At 48.5% G+C, this 15,775-nt stretch overlaps 1 protein-coding gene across 1 annotated transcript in view; it reads right to left on the bottom strand.

Moving 5' to 3' along the window:
* XYLT1 (xylosyltransferase 1) overlaps positions 1–15,775 on the bottom strand; it is a 309,698-nt gene that overhangs the window by 8,211 nt on the left and 285,712 nt on the right. Inside the window, exons 9-11 of the mRNA XM_080679050.1 lie at positions 15,315–15,577; positions 8,595–8,790; positions 2,402–2,735 (exon numbers count right to left, since the gene is read on the bottom strand). Coding sequence (XP_080535176.1) covers positions 2,402–2,735; positions 8,595–8,790; positions 15,315–15,577 — 793 coding nt within the window. The remainder of the gene's footprint in view (positions 1–2,401; positions 2,736–8,594; positions 8,791–15,314; positions 15,578–15,775) is intronic.

Raw genomic sequence — 15,775 nt, 5'->3', positions numbered from 1 at the left:
CCTGTAAAATGGGGACACTCATCCTTGTACCAATTGGATCCGCTGGGCTGGCAAGAGGCTCCGATGGAAGTGCACACGCTTTGTCAACGGTAACGTGACATATAAACCAGAGGCACTTAGCAATGGGAAGCAGAAAGGGTAGCCATTTGGGCTGAAGGAAATAAGTGAGTTGTTCCTATTTTGAAGGAGCTCCCACTCGTTGCTTATTGTCAAACACAAGAATATATATATATATATTTAAAAATACCGACTAATGATCCTGATGAGAATTAGAAGAAAAGATTAGAAGGAACTTCCTTGTAAGACTAAGTGGCGTTCAGAACATAACCCTTCCTGCTTGCTGGACAGTGCCCATCACCCTTGGCGGCAACCAGGACACCCTAATAGTCGGCAGGTTATTTTCTAACAAGTGTGGTCCTGAGTGGGAAAGAGGGGGAAGAAAGACCATGTACAGGGCGTCCCGCAAAATGCATACACACTTTCACAGCTAATAGCTCAATTTTAAAAATGAATGTATTTTAATAAACACTGCCTTTATGATTATTCAGAGTGTGTGTATATATTCTGGGGGCACACCCTATATATGTCTGCCCTTCTAAACACAACGGAAAACCCAGTTGAATTAAAAATATGTCTTGACTAACACAGACAAGAAAGTCATTCCTTCCATTCCTAATGCTTCAGGAAGCTGATGGGCCGGGCTCTACAGTTTGGAGGAGCAAGTGGGAGAGAAGAGACCGGCAGGTGTGAGCATATATCCTGTCCTGCTATGACTTAGCGGCGCTTCTCCCTTTCACGTTAGGTAAGCCCGGTGTGTCTATCGGCCCTAACCCACCGCTCCTTGATGCTCGCAGAGGGCAGGCAGCTCCTGTGTCCTTCGCCAGGAGAACAGAGGCTGTTCTCTCTGGTGCGGGTCTAATTTCTCTACTTGCCCCTCTCCATGCCTCCATTCTGCAGGTGGGGAGTGGGGGGACACCAAACCCACAACACGCCGGCATGCAGAGTGAAGAGAGCAGCTCACATCTAACACCAAATATTGCAGTGGATGCAGAGAACCCTTATGAAAAGTGAGGTTACCGTGGGACGTGCTCTGACAGCATCAGCCTGCAATGCTCACCTCTGTAATTAAATTTTCCTCAATTCCATCTCAGATTTCTTGAGATTACTAGGGATGCATCAATAGCAAATTGCTCTTGATGAATCGTTTTACAAATTGCACGGCTCCCTCCTTCGTGTTCCCTGTCGTTGGAACATCGTTAACACATACAATTACCAATGATGACGATGGGGCGGGGCTCCCAGTGGGGTACAGTGACCCCCGGCTCATGCTGGGCATGGGTGGGAAGAGCCTCCAGGAGAAAAATATTGGGAAACTCTGGCCCCAGTGAAGGGCCTGGGCTGTTTGCTGAGGTGGGATGGAGTCAGGACCACACCTTTGTTCTGTCCAGCAGGTGCATCCGCCACAGGGGTGTGGACTGCCCTTTCCATCGCGCCCCTCCACACCTGGCTGTGGAGATCCCGAGGGACGCCAAGGACGTGAACCTGATCCGGGACACCCTGGGGGCCCTCAGGGCTGTGCGCTGGCCCAGACAGTTCTGGGGAGCTTTTGTCTGTTTCCGAGGGGAGTGGGGAAGCAGACTTCCATCTTGAGAAAACCTGAGGGCTCTTCCTTTCTGCTTGCTCAGCACAGAAACTTAGCAAAGTCGACAGAATCCCTTCAACACTCCCTTTTTATAGGACTCCGCCCCTCCGCTCCCCATATCTATGTGCCCTCTCCTTGTGTCACTGGCTAAATGGTACCCAGCTCAGAACCAGAACGCTTAGCTACCAGAGGATGCAATCGTTTCTGGCTTCTGGTCTGCGATCCGTTCGTTAGATGGAGACAACACCAGGTGGCTACTGTTGTGTTGGCTGTTGTCATTGTTTTGCTTGACAATCTAAGGGAAAAGAGGTCAGTGCCCCTGACTAAATAGTCAGGTATTGCATGCTTTAAAAATTCTTGTGGCACACCGGTTGAAAAATCACTGACCTACTGTATCATCTTTTTGATGAGCAGGATTTCCTGTTTTAATTAATATTTTTTACACAGGGAACAAGATTTGCTAAAACTCAATATCTGCCTGGGTTTATTTTCCATCCTGTCTTAAATATGATCAGAGCTTTCTGGGAGCCCAGTGGGAGAGCATCTAATCAAAAGTTACCTAAGTCATAGACAGATGACGTCATCTCCGTGTGCAGGCAGAAAAGCAGCTACTGAGAGCAGAGAGCATGGTTCTTGAAAGTGGCCCCTCCCCCCACATCTGGACAGCACCACCGCCCAGGCGATGGACCCATGAGATCCATGGGGATGGCATATGCCCCCCGACCCTGGACTCCCAGCGGAGACACGGGGAGTACTCACCCGGTTTGATGGGCTGCCTGTTGGAGAAGGTCAGAGGTGCGACGAGGAATCTGGTCTCTGCGACTGGCACCCAGTGGTGGAGAATTCTCACTGTCCAGACCCCAGGCCGCAGGGGCAAGTTCAAAGGGGGCTTGTAGTGGGTAAACTCGGCCGTGGACTCGATCAGGATGTCATAGGTGGCTGCGATGACGTTGACAGGATCCACCCAGATGACGGTCACGGTCACGTTGGGGCCCTTCCCCCACTTCTGCATGCCTACCGGCTCGTCCATGGGCCCTAGGAGACCCCCAAAGTTGCGGAAGAGCCGCTCCTTGGCATCCCAGTCAGTGCCGACCTGAAACAGGAGAGCGAGTCCTGAAATCACGGAGACTGAGCTCTGGTGTGGGTCCCAGAAAGGCTTAGGATCCTACTTGCTGGGCAGGATATGTCCATTTTACAGATGAGGAAATGGGGAAGCTAAGGCTCCGATTCAGTTACTTGCTCAAGGTCAGACAGGAAGTAAGCAGATCCGGTATTTGGATCCAGGTTGGAGGACTACAAGGCCTGTGGTCCGTTGACTAAACCTCAGGGCCTCCAGTGCCTGGCACCTGTTGGGTGCTTTGGAAAAAAAATGTGCACTGAATAAAGGAATGAATGAATCCCTGCTTGAGGCCATTCCCAGAACACACACCCCCTGCCATTCAACAGGTACAGGATTCCGCTTTGCTCCTTGGTTTTCCAGATCATGTGCTTCCGTTGAGTGTGATTATTCTGAGACTAGAGCTCAGGTTTTGGAGCTGCCCTGTCATAAACTAGAAAAGAAGAGTCCCTCAGTATCGCCTGTCACCTGCAGGAGTTCACACGGCTTTCCCAGGAAGATACAGCTCTGGCCTCCCTAACACATTCTGAGCTGGACCCCAGGGATGGGAGATGGTTGTACAATCCATCCTTCCTGCCAGCCAGTGGCTTTTGCCCTCCACGAATCCACGCTTGCCTTCCCTCCTTCCACTTCTGTCACCTGCAATCTATTCTCCACCCAGCAGCCAGAAAGACCTTGTGAATTGTCCTCAAACTGCTCAGATCCCTGTGCCTGGGTCCGCTGCTCTCTCGTGGTGCCTAGCACTGGGCTTGGTGCTCCATCAGTATCTGTCGAGGGAACGACTTGACAAACAAACAAATGAACTGCAGAGATCCCTGATGCTGTGCTCTGCTGCTGTTTCAAATAAAATTAAACGAGGGTCTTCTGCTCCCCAGGAGCTTTCATTTAATGCTCTGAGGACAGCGTGGGACACGTTGGCAGCCGATAATGAGCACACTGCAAGGCTTGCGCTGCTTCTGTGGCCTTAGCATGACCATCATCTCCAATGTGTGTGTTTGCAGGTCAGGGTAGGGGAAGGTATATACATCTACACCCCGAGAAGATTCCACATTAAGGTGCAGACAGGAGCTGGTTAATTTTCTCTTTGTTCCCACCTCAAGTCACTGTGTCCATTCCTTACACAGAACATGGAGCTACATGGCCAATACCAGGAGCTTATGCCAGGCATAAGGCTAAATACTGATGCATCAACTCATTTAATACTCACTTCCAACTCCACATTATCCCCATTTTACAGATGAGGCTCAGAGCAGCTTGATAACTTGCTATGGTCAGTGAGGGGCAAAGCCAGCAGGGGGACCCAGGAAGTCTGACCCCAAAGGCTGTGCTCTTATTTACTCTTCATTGTATTGCCTCCCATTCATTCACTCATTCATTCATTCATTCATTCACTCATCAACACATATGTGCCAAATGCCTACCACCAACCACATGGGACTATTATACCTGCCCTTCATGGGCCCACAGCTTGCTTCAGGTTTCCGTCTTTAGACCGCAGCCTAAAGAGTGGTCTTAAGGGCAGCAGAGGTAGCGATTGCTGTGACATTTCTGCTGGGCACCATCCCTCCCAGGGTTGTGAAATCTTGGCCACCCTATGGATCAGCAGGAGCTGGCTGCTCCTGAGGACCCCTGATGCCTAGCACACTGTCTGGGACACAATAGAAATTAAAATGATGCCATTGGTTGAAGAAATAAACGAGTGAGCAGGATTCAAGCTACACCTCCAAGTCTTAGAGATTTTTCTAAAGAAACCTGATTCTAAGCCCAATCCTTTTCAGTATCTCATTGTTCCTAAGTCTGGTCTCTCACTCTGTCCTACAAGGTCTGGTCCTTTTGGGTCTGTTCCTTTCTGTCCCTCTCCCCATCCTCCACTCACCCCTGCTCTAGACCCTCCCTCCCCCGCCCCCGAGTACTCTCAGCACCTCCTTGAGAAGGGCTCACTCTTGCCTCTCCTCTTGTGTCCACACCCACCTCTCTCTGGTATAGTCTGCTTACTTTCCCCACCCTCTTCCCGACCAGCTCTTAGTTATCATCTGGGCCTCAGCCAGGGTGTCACCACGACCTGGAAGACTTGCCTGCTTAGAGGCACCACTAAGGTGCTTCTCTCAGCGTTTGTCCATGGTAGTTCTTTTGTGCAGTATTGAAATCTTTAAGTTAATATCTCTCCCTGGCTCAACACTATCAACTCCATGAGAGTAGGAACAACATTCGGATTGTTCATCAATGTAGCTCTAGTGCCCAAAACAGTGCTAAGCACATAGTAGGTGCTCAATATCTCTCTCTATATTTATCTACCCAGCATATATTGATCTATCCATCCACCATCTATCTATGTCATGAATTATTAGGGTCTGAGCACATGGACATCCCTATGCACCCAGGCCTTGCATATACTGACTCCAATAGACACAGATGGATCAATGGTCACAAAACCATGTTAGGGTTCTACTTCAGGAAGGAACTACCCACCAGTTAGGGGAGTGTGAGGACACTCCAGAAAGCATCCTTTGATTCCCTATAGAGTTGGGGGTGAACAAATCTCTGAAGTCAGTTCTAAAACCAAAACAACACAGCAGAAGAGTTGCAAAGCAGCTGACAGTGGAAAAACCTAGATCTTGTTTCTAAACTTTGAGAGGAGGAGAAACTCAGCTGCCACCCCCACACGCAAGGGAGGAGGGTCTGCCTGAGATGGAGCCCTGTTGCTGTCACATCCTCGGTGGCCTTCAAGGTCTTCTCACCATTGCTCTGGAAGTCCACACTGTACTCTGGTACAGTCTGCTTACCATTTGTACTACAAAATGATCAACTGCTCATATATGAGTGCGTGTTCAACTTGAAGCTTAACAATTCCCCCAGCTTCAAACCCACCAAAGGTTTCCCACAGCCCTTAAAATACAACCCAAACTTCTCTCCAGGGCCTGCAAGACCCCTCATGATCTGTCCCCTGTCCCCTCAGAGACCTCCTTCCTATCACTCTGCCTCTCGCTCACTGTGCTCTGGCCACACTGGCCTTGATGCTCCTGGAGTCCGCCAAGCTCCTGCCTGGAGCCCCAGGGCCTTTGCCTTGCACATGCTCTTCTCTTAGAAGGTCCCAGGGTACAGTTTTCAGCTCTAAAATTATTCTTAGAAAAGCCTTGCTCAACGAATTACCCCATAGAAAGTAGTCCTCATCAGCCTCTCAAGGCCTCAGCAATCACATGAAGGGAATTTTACTTTCTTTGTATAATGCTTGTTATTAGTGGAAATGTTCTTGTTCATTTGTTTGCTCACTCATTGGCTGCCCCACTAGAGAACATTCCCATGACTACAAGGGACTGCTCTATCTGGTTGACGCTGTTCCTTCTGCATCTCGCGTACCTTGGGCACTCCATGACTTTCTAAGCCACTGGCCTAGGACAGTGGTCAGCAAACCACGGCTCGCGAGCCACATGCGGCTCTTTGGCCCCTTGAGTGTGGCTCTTCCACAAAATACCATGGCCTGGGCGAGTCTATTTGGAAAAAGTGGCATTAGAATAAGTTTAAGTTAAAAAAATTTGGCTCTCAAAAGTAATTTCAATCGTTGTACTGTTGATATTTGGTTCTGTTGACTAATGAGTTTGCCGACCACTGGTCTAGGACATCCACAGGATGGAGAACTCTATTCAAGCTTCCCACCTGCCCTGGGCCAGGCCCTACGCATAGCCCTGGGACTGTGCTGATTCGAGAGAACTTCTCAACACGTAGTTCTGTTCCTTCTTCTTGTCCAATTTCATGTTTGCCTTAAAATTAGGCTTTAGAAAAAAAAAATCGAAATACAAGATCCGGGGCTCCCTGCTCATACGTTGGTACTCTGCCAGAAATCTCGGTAGCTCTCACACCAAGGGTATCAGAGCTATCGCAGGAACCCTCACAAATCACCAGCCACGAGTGGCCAGTGTCATTTGTCACTGCCAGAAGTGCCCGGTCCCCCAACGGCAGGCTGATAAACAGGGAGAGCCCAGCCTCCAGGCATCCATCTCCTTAATGGGACATTAATGTCTTCAATTGGCCGCCTGGGCCCCCAGCACAGATTCCAACTGGGGCAGCAACTAATTGCCCCCTGGCGCCAGTAATTTATGGAGTGGGCTCCCATGGCAGCTCAAATCCAGCCAATCTGTTTGGAGCCTTAATTGAAAACCGTGGCTTCACAAGAAACTCCCACCAGTGCCTGTTTAGTGCCCACTCAGCAGGGCACAGGTTGGCCAGGTGGGCCACTGGGGACTGGAAAAAGACTAGCAAATGAACATAAGTGGGTGCGATACTTACTCCCATCCTTTAAGATTCTCCACATTCCAAAATCGGCTCCCAAGCCAGCAGCCAAACTCATTGGGGGCGCTTCACTCCAGGAATGAATCACTGCTTTAGAAATCCCATGAGGAGTTTTGTGTGGGCAACCCTCACCAAGCTTGATCAGGCTTCCCCTTCCTTCCAGGTCACCAGCCAAGTGCAGGCACTCAGTCATTCAGAAATCACTGTTGCTGACACTAGTACAGATGTCTCCCATCTTCCCCCATTTGCCCACCTCCACCCAGCCTCCATCCACCTTCCCTGGCCTTCACCACACTGTTGTCTGTGTCCATGGACTAGGCATATATGTTGTTTGGCTAATCCCTTCACCTTATTCCGCATCTGCAAATGCTACATACTCTCCTACGTGCTGGTTTACAGCAGTGAGTGAGAGGGATATTATCTTCCCTCTCTTGCGGACAATCACCAAATGATTAGTGAAACCAACAAGATGATGTAGATGGTAAATGCTAAGAAAAAAACTAAAATAAGGATGTGTCAGGCAGAGAGGGTAGCTATCATGGCCTAAGTCAGTGGGCAGAGGAGGCTTCTCGGAAGGTACATTGTTTGGATTTAGATCAGAATGACCCCCAAAATAGGTGAAAACCTGTGAAAGCATTCGAGGCAGGAGGATCAACATGCCACACCTGAGGCGGAAACAAACTTGGCATGCTTGACAAAGACACAACAAGTGTGAGGAGAGTGGTCCTGGATGAGGCTGGAGAAGTAGAAAGAGGGCAGTTCAGGTCTAGAGGTGGGGCTGGTGTCATAAGGGTGGTGCTGGATAAATCCATCTCCCCAGGCAGGAAAATAACCGAAAGCTGATGCTGTACTGGAGAGGTGGAAACTGCATTCCATAGGTCATGCCCATCTGTCTAAACACTGACATCTGTCCATCCGTCCATCCGTCCATCCATCCTTCCATCCGTCCATCCACCCATCCATCCACTCATTCACCCATCCATGCATCCATCCATCTACTCATCCATTCAATGATTGATCTGGTGCTTATTTTAAGCTAAATCCTGTGCTAAGAACCGGGAGACAAAAGCACAATTAAGCATGGGACTTGCACTCCAGGAGACCTTGGTTCCAGTGTGAGCTCTCCCACTTCCTAGCTCTGATCTAGAAAATCACTGAATCTCCATAGGCTTCAATTTTCCAATATGTAAAACAGGATTGATGCCCCTACTTCATCAGGAAACTGGTTATTGATCCATTACTAACCCAAGTTTAGGAGGAATCACTAGCAAGGATAAAAAAAAAAAATTAAAAGAAATAGAAGTTCTATGAAAAATAGACCAAGGGCCCAGGTTGGTTTGGTCCACTGTCCTTCTCCTCCCGATCTGTTTAAGATGCCAGTTCCAGTATTTGGGGCTGGAGAACCTCTACAGGCACAGGGTGAGCCTATCTTGGTGCTCTCCAAGTCCCCTTGTCCTCCATCTCCAACTATAGGTGTCAGATCATGGAACAGGACCCAGCCAGGGGGATGCAAAAGGCAGTGAAGTATGACAATGTTTAGTCTCTTACCTCGGAAAACTGGAGCCTCCCAAAGTCGCTGGGTGGGCTTGCGATCTTGAAAACTTTCTTTGGCATCACCCATGTCTCCAGTGTCTCGAGTTTGCTCACGGCCAGATTGGTAGCATGATGCTTGATCAGAAAGCCCTGGAAGCGGTCAGCAAGGAAGTACAGGTGGACAGATGCTGGGTGGCCCATGGGATAGTACCTGAAAAACACACACAGTATCATATGAGGTCATGAGTCAGGGCTGGAGATGTGTAGGCTCATAATGGGGTGCCCACCCATCATGCTGGTCTTGTTCCTAAAATAACCCCCATTTTATACAATGCTTACCATATTCCTGACTCTGCTCCCTGTGTATCTATGATCTCAATAACTATTACTAGCTTTTTGGATGATTACAAATGTAAAGCATGTTGATTGTATGAAAGCACAATAAAGAAAATAAACATTGCTATACTTTTGAGGCTTCTTTACATAGATGGTGTCAATTCACAGATATTTATTGACTCTCTGGTGCTAGGTATTGGGAAGCACCAACGGTGTGCAAACAATGTCATATTGACTCATTTCCCTTCGGCCTTATTCCCTATGCATATATTTGCATAAATCTCATACTAGATCATAATATACATACTGGTTATATCCTGCTTTTGCTTCATAATATTTCGCAGGCATTATCACATGTTTTTGAAAAGTCTCTGAAAAAATGACACACACACGTATTATTCCACTGTATGTAATACCGTATAGTACAGAGCAAGTTCCCCATCATTGGCTATTTAACTGGTTTCTAATTTTTTGCTAAGGAGCGTCCTTACTTGTCTGCCTCCTACTTTTGTCCATAACCTTATAACAGCCATATCCAGCGCCCCTGCTTGAATACCACAAGCACCCCAGTTGTCCCTGCCAGCAGCTCCCACTTTAGACAATACTGCATTAAACATCCTTGAGCAAAAATGGAACCTCTCTCTTTCTCTTTCTCTTTCTCTTTCTCTTTCTCTTTCTCTTTCTTTCTCTCTCTCTCTCTCTCTCTCTCTTCCAAAGGACCCTTCATGCCTGCTGTCCAACTTTATCAAAAAGGTTATACTGTCCTTCTCAGTCAAGGCACTGGGCATTATCCTTAACAATGTATCCAAGGTCCATATATTCAGACACAAAGAGGTAACTTGTTTTAAGACGCTTGACTTTGATCCACAATCACTGGGAGAAAGGGGCCGGGGAACTAAGCCGAGATGCCCAGGAGGGAGCTCAGGTGGGAGGAACTTGGGATGAGCCCAGCTTTCTTTCCTTCTTGAGGAATAAAAGGCTGCTGGCCTCTGCAACGTGTCAATTGCACAGCACTCAGAGGGTGCTTGTGGCCCCTTAACAACAGTGTTCTACGAATCACTGTTTCTGCTTAGCCTCCTTCGCTCTGGTCCTGATCTGGAGCTTAAGTCTTTATGTCCAATTACAACGGTTAGGGAAGCCACCTTCCTGTGCTTCCCCATCTCTGGAAATCACTGCCTGGTGACTGGGATGCCTCGGGGGCTCTGAGAAAAAAGCCGGCACCCTCTTCAGATGGCTCGCTGGGCATCAGCTCACACATGTCTGCACTGGGCCTGGGCTTTGGGAGCAGAAAAGCCTCGCCCTGGACGGTGCTGCGGAGCTCTGTGCCGGGAGGGAGGCGGGTTGCAGAGGTGCTCTCTCCGCCACAGCAGCCACTAGCCACTGCAGCTACCGAGCACGTGAATGTGGCTGCTGTGGCGGAGGAACGGAATTTTTTATTTCATTTCACTTTCATTAACTTAAACTTAAATACCCACTGGTGGCCAGTGGCGACTGTACTGGAGGCATAGATAGTCATGACAGAGTCTCGTGGCTGCTGGCATCAGTGCCTCCGATCCTTCACCTCCCTGTCTCCACGCTCTTTCCCACGTGGCTTCGCAGGGTTCCTTGCCCTGAAGAGGCAGAGTCCATTTCCCCACTCCCGACCTGCCTTGACCTGAAGGCGTCATTCCAGCTCCCAGCCAGGTCCCCAAGAAGCCTTGCACATTTCCTCTCTTGCTCTTTTGTGATGAGAGCATGCCTTTGCAGAGCAGAGAGGATGCCAATCACAAGCATTAAGCAGAGCCACTTGTGGTATTCAAGCAGGGGCGCTGGATATGGCTGTTATAAGGTTATGGACAAAAGTAGAAGGCAGACAAGGACGCTCCTGCGGAGGCCCAGGTAAGGCACAATGGTGGCCTGGACCGGGAAGCTGGCAGTGCAGAGGTGGACTGAGGTGGAGGATGGATTCAGGTGGAGACAGCAGGATTTCTTGAAAGCAAGCAAGCAAAGATTGACCCCTAGGGCAACTGGGAGCGTGCCTGGGCCACCTGCTGGAGGATGAGACATTTGGGCACAGCAGAGCCACCCCAGTTGTCCCTGCCAGCAGCTCCCAGCCAAGAACAACAGAGCCCTGATCCCGACCTGCAGCGGCTGCAGATTCAGGAGAGATGCCAGCTGAGACCAGGAACCCTGCCCAGCTGACCTGAGAACTTGAGCTCAATGTCAATGCTTATCATTTCAAAACACTGATTTGGGGCTTGTTTGTTATGCGGCATTATGGCAGGAGCTAAATAATACACTGTCAATGTTTGTTCTGCAAGGTGGTTGGGTCAGTGATGGTGGGAGAAGAACAGGAGAGCTTGTTGGCTTGGGAGTGAAAAAAAAAAAGTTTCCAGAAGGGAGAGGTCCAGACGGGGGTGCTACTAAGGGGTCAAGTAAATGAGCAATGGGCAAGCACTCTAGAAACCAAGTGTGACTGCCTGCTTTCCCTCCCTTCTATCACGAAACCCTGCTGTCTCCACCTGAATCCATCTGCTACAGCCAGCATCCCGGTCCAGGCCACCATCGTGTCTCCCCTGGACCTTCGCAGGAGCTTCCTTGTCTCCCTCCTACTTCCGTCCACTTTACCCTCATAACAGCCACACCCACCGTCTCTCCTTAAATACCACAAGTGGCTCTGCTCAATGCTTACGGTGAAACCCAAACTCCTCGCCTGGACCACAAAGGCCTGCCTCTTCCTCTAGCCTCATTTTGTTTCCCTCTGCCCCAAACCTCCACCGTCCAGCCACGTGGACCTTATTTTAGATTCTGCACAGACATTCTTTTTGATTCTTGAACACAGCAAGCTCATTTCCAGCTCAGGGCCTTTGCACGGGGTAATTCTCTGTGCCGGGACGGCCCTTTTCCTCTTAGATCGCATGGCTGGCTCTGTCTTATCATCTTGCTTAAGTGTCACTACTTCAGAGACATCTTCCTTGACTGCTGAATCTTAGTCACCAACTCATTGCTATCAGGTGACCTTACCTTCATTCTCAGCAGAGCATTTATCCCTACTGGTCCTTCGTTCTTGTGTACCAGTGCTTAGGCACAGTCTGTCTTCACACTAGAATGGGAGGGCCTTGAACACGGGGGCCTGGTCTGTCTGGGTCATGGCCGAGTGCCCAGTGCCTAACACAGAGCCTGACACATCGTAGATGCTTCAAACAATACTTGTTGATGGAGAGAAAATTCTAGGAGGATTTTCTCTTGAACGCTTTGCTTCTAAGGTACATCTAGGATACATGTAACCCAGGAATGAACACAAAACCTCCCGGCATTTGTCTTGACTGTGTATGATAATTAATTAAAACTAAGGCGGGAGTTTGTTTTCAATAGATGCAGTACAACAGAACCTAAAGGATGCCACAGATAGATGCATTCATCTCACCCAAAAGTGTGTTTTTTCTTACTGAAATAAGTGGGCATTGAAAAAATTAGGAGACTCACAAAAATCTAAGTTTCTGATTTGTCTTGAAAAATGGCTGGCAGTTCAATGTCTACATGCCCATTGGACAAGAACGTGCTGGGGCTCAGCACTGGGGCCCCGGGCGGTCTCCGCTGGCATGGTGAGCCGGTGCTGCAGGGGCCAGCCAGCACTGGCTGCCACATGCTACTTGCCTGGCCCAGGAGGGCATTTGAATTTGAGGACTTGTAATAAAATACTGACATCTTTCTCTCTGGAGGGTGACTCACAAGCAAATTTTATTTTCTTGCGCTCTCAATCTGCCATTTTGAAAATTTCTGCAACAAGCATGAGTTATTTTATAATGAAAAAAATCAATAAACATTATTTTTATGAAAGGTTATCCCGCAGACTGGAAAGACACAATTTGCATGAAGTGCCCAAAGAAAATGAGACTCTTGAAATAAAGTTCTCACTTGCTGTTTCCCCAGATACCCTGGGGGTAAGAATTTACTCTCCACTGCCTTTTGGGATAAGGGTCCTTTGTCCTGATTTATTTTCAGGCTCATATTCATAAATATATTGGCTTTGCCCACAGCAAGGCACAGTGGTTGTAGTATGATTAAAAAAAAAAAAAAAAAAAGGGAGCGAGAAGTCAAAGGATTCTGCCGGGGGCACCTTGATGGCCCGCTTAATTCCCAAATAAGTCCTAGGATTTGTTTGGGGGTATCTTCTAGAATTTCCTATAAGATTATTTACTTTATAAATTCTAAGAAGCCTGGGATTAAGACTATTCTTGAATAATATTCCACTTCCAAGAGTGGCACTGGGTTCTGTGCTGGGGATTTGTACTGTGGTTCTGTGAGCAAGGGTTCTGTGCCCAGACTAGCAGGGGCAGAAGACCTTCACCGTTGACCTTGACCCAAAGTACTGCTGCTACATGCAATGGGGGGTGGGGAGGGAGGGTTGGAAGTGAGTCTGAGCTACTTTCAGCTTGGGAGAGGGAGGGGATGGGCTATCAGGGGGAGTGCTCAGCAAGCTTCACAGAGGACATGGTGCCTAAGATGGCCCTCAGAGACTGGGAGAGAGTTGGCTGTGTGGGGACAGTGGGGGCGATAAGCAAAGGAAAGCACAGAGGGAGCAATGAGCAGTTCATGTAACTGGTTACGGAGCGTGTGGCTCACACAGTAGGCTCCCTGTTGACGTTGGCAGCTTAATAATAAAGGCATGCACATTTACTAAGCACTTTGTAAGTAAAACATGGTTAAAAATGGGGATAATAATACGTAAGTCAGAAGGTCACTTTTGAGGATTATCTCCTTTAAACCTCATAACACCTTATGCTGTAAGACTTATTATTATTCCCATTTTACAGATGAGGAAACTGAGGGTCAGAGAGGTCAATCACTTGTCCAAGGTCAACAGGTAGTAAATAAAAGTTGAGTTCAATCTGCAGGTCCCGTTCCCAACCCACACTGGGCTTTCCTTAAACTAAGTCAGAACCCGCAGGAAGAGGATAGAGGCTGAGGCCATGAGGAAATAAGAATAAACTGTGGCAGCCCTACAGAAACCCAGCTGACCATGTAGGCAGTCCCAGCCAGGAACCCTTCCCGTATGTTCAGGATTTAGGCAATAGTTCCAGAGAAGAGGGAAGAGCTAGGCAAGGAAGGGAACACAGGAGCAGCCTCAGTGGAGAGAGACTAATGTTAAACCTTTTTATTTTTGCTTTAAAAGAGGGAGGTGGGAGAAGGAGAAGGGAGAACGAGAAAGAGGAGAGTGATTAGAGGCACTTTTGAAAATCCAACCTAAAAAAATAACCAGAAAAAAAGAAGGGAAGAAAGAGGCTTTCTGCAAAGAAGAGAGTCATCAGGATGTTATTTACAATGGCCCATTACTGACAATAGTAACAGGAAAGGGCTGGATTAAGCAAACTCCCGAGTTTCTGCTCTTTGGAACAGTAGCGGCATTAAAAAGGATCATTAGCATGAAGGAAGCTGCAGAGAGCGGGAGACGGGGCTAATATTATAATGCCGATCAGGAATATAACAGGGCTCCAAACTCTTGTTGCAAGTATGTGAATATCTGCAATGCACATTGCTAGAGAAAGGAAGCCACGCCAACAAAAAGGCTGCTTGGTTTAGGGAAAGACAGCGGAGGGGAGGGGATTCTGTTGAATTATTTTCCTACCTTCCCCTCTGCTTTCCATACTTTCTAGAACACTCTTTCCTCAAGTGTCAACCTGCACCTGCTAGTGGCAGGTGAGGTGATTCTAAGTGACACCTGAAGGGATGATTCTAAGGGGTACCTGAGCGCTCTAAATAATCGTTCTGCATTTTGCCGATGTCTTTGGTCATATTTTTAGGTGTGGTAATGATAACATGGTTATGTTTTGAAATGGAGTCTTTCTTTTCGGAGACATACATTAAAATATTTATGGCTGAGGTGATGTGATGTCAGGGATGTGGCTCAATCAGACCCATCTGGGAGGAGGCGCCGTGACACGGGATTGGCCTGGAGCTGGTCACCGGGAGAGGTGGGTGGTGGGAGCATGGGGTTACACTCTCTTCTCTATTTTGAATATATTTGACATTTTCCATAATAAAAAGAAAAAAAAGTTCTGCATTTCCATGGTTACCTTCCATTTAAGACAAATACAACTATATAATAAGATGACATAGAGCTTCCTTTTAAAACACCTATGCTTAACATAAAGAATGAGTCCACTGGAAGGAAATGATTGGGTAAGCATTAGATCTGATACTCTGAAAAAGTAAAATTCTGATGATGGCTTAGACGGGGGTGGAGGGTAGACGGGACATGCTCTAAACGCGGAGATGGTTGCGTAGGTGCTTTCTAGGCAAAAGAAGAGAGGGAGAAGCACGCGGCCGCTAACACAGAGGAAGGTCTGCGCCTCCTCCCTGGTCCCCGCCCTGTCCCTCCTCCACCCTGCCTCTCCTCGCCTTGCCAACCTGGCTCACCTGCAGCTGTTCTCCCCGTCGGTGTGCAGCGACGTCTCAGCCCTGCGGAGGCCCAGGCGGGCGAAGGAGTGGTACAAGGTCAGTGTCACGTCACTGAGGCTGTGGATGCCATCAGGCTCGTCATAGACGTTCTCCCAGTAGGAGCGGAGCCCAGGGGTGCCTGCGGGGTAGTTTCCATACAGGTAATAGTCCAGCTGCCCTATGATCTCCTGATTCACCACGGCTTCGAACTTGCGGGCAAAGAAGGTGGGCCGGGCTGTCTGCTGTGCTCAAGGGATAAAAAGATTAGCGTCAGCAGGTGGGGTGGGTGGGTGTGTGTGTGGGGCGGGTGGGAGCAGGGTTCTGCAGCCAGCCTGCCTGCCTGCCTCTGTTCTCAGTGTCCTCCTCTGTTACATGAAGACAATACTAAGGGTGTTAGGATGGAATGAGTTAATGTTGGTAAGGCATTTGGGGCCATGATG

This window comes from Plecotus auritus (assembly GCF_963455305.1).
Source record: "Plecotus auritus genome assembly, chromosome: 7".
NCBI lineage: Eukaryota > Metazoa > Chordata > Mammalia > Chiroptera > Vespertilionidae > Plecotus > Plecotus auritus.
Note: the sequence above shows the minus strand (reverse complement) of the source record. Positions and strands in the feature narration are given on the sequence as shown.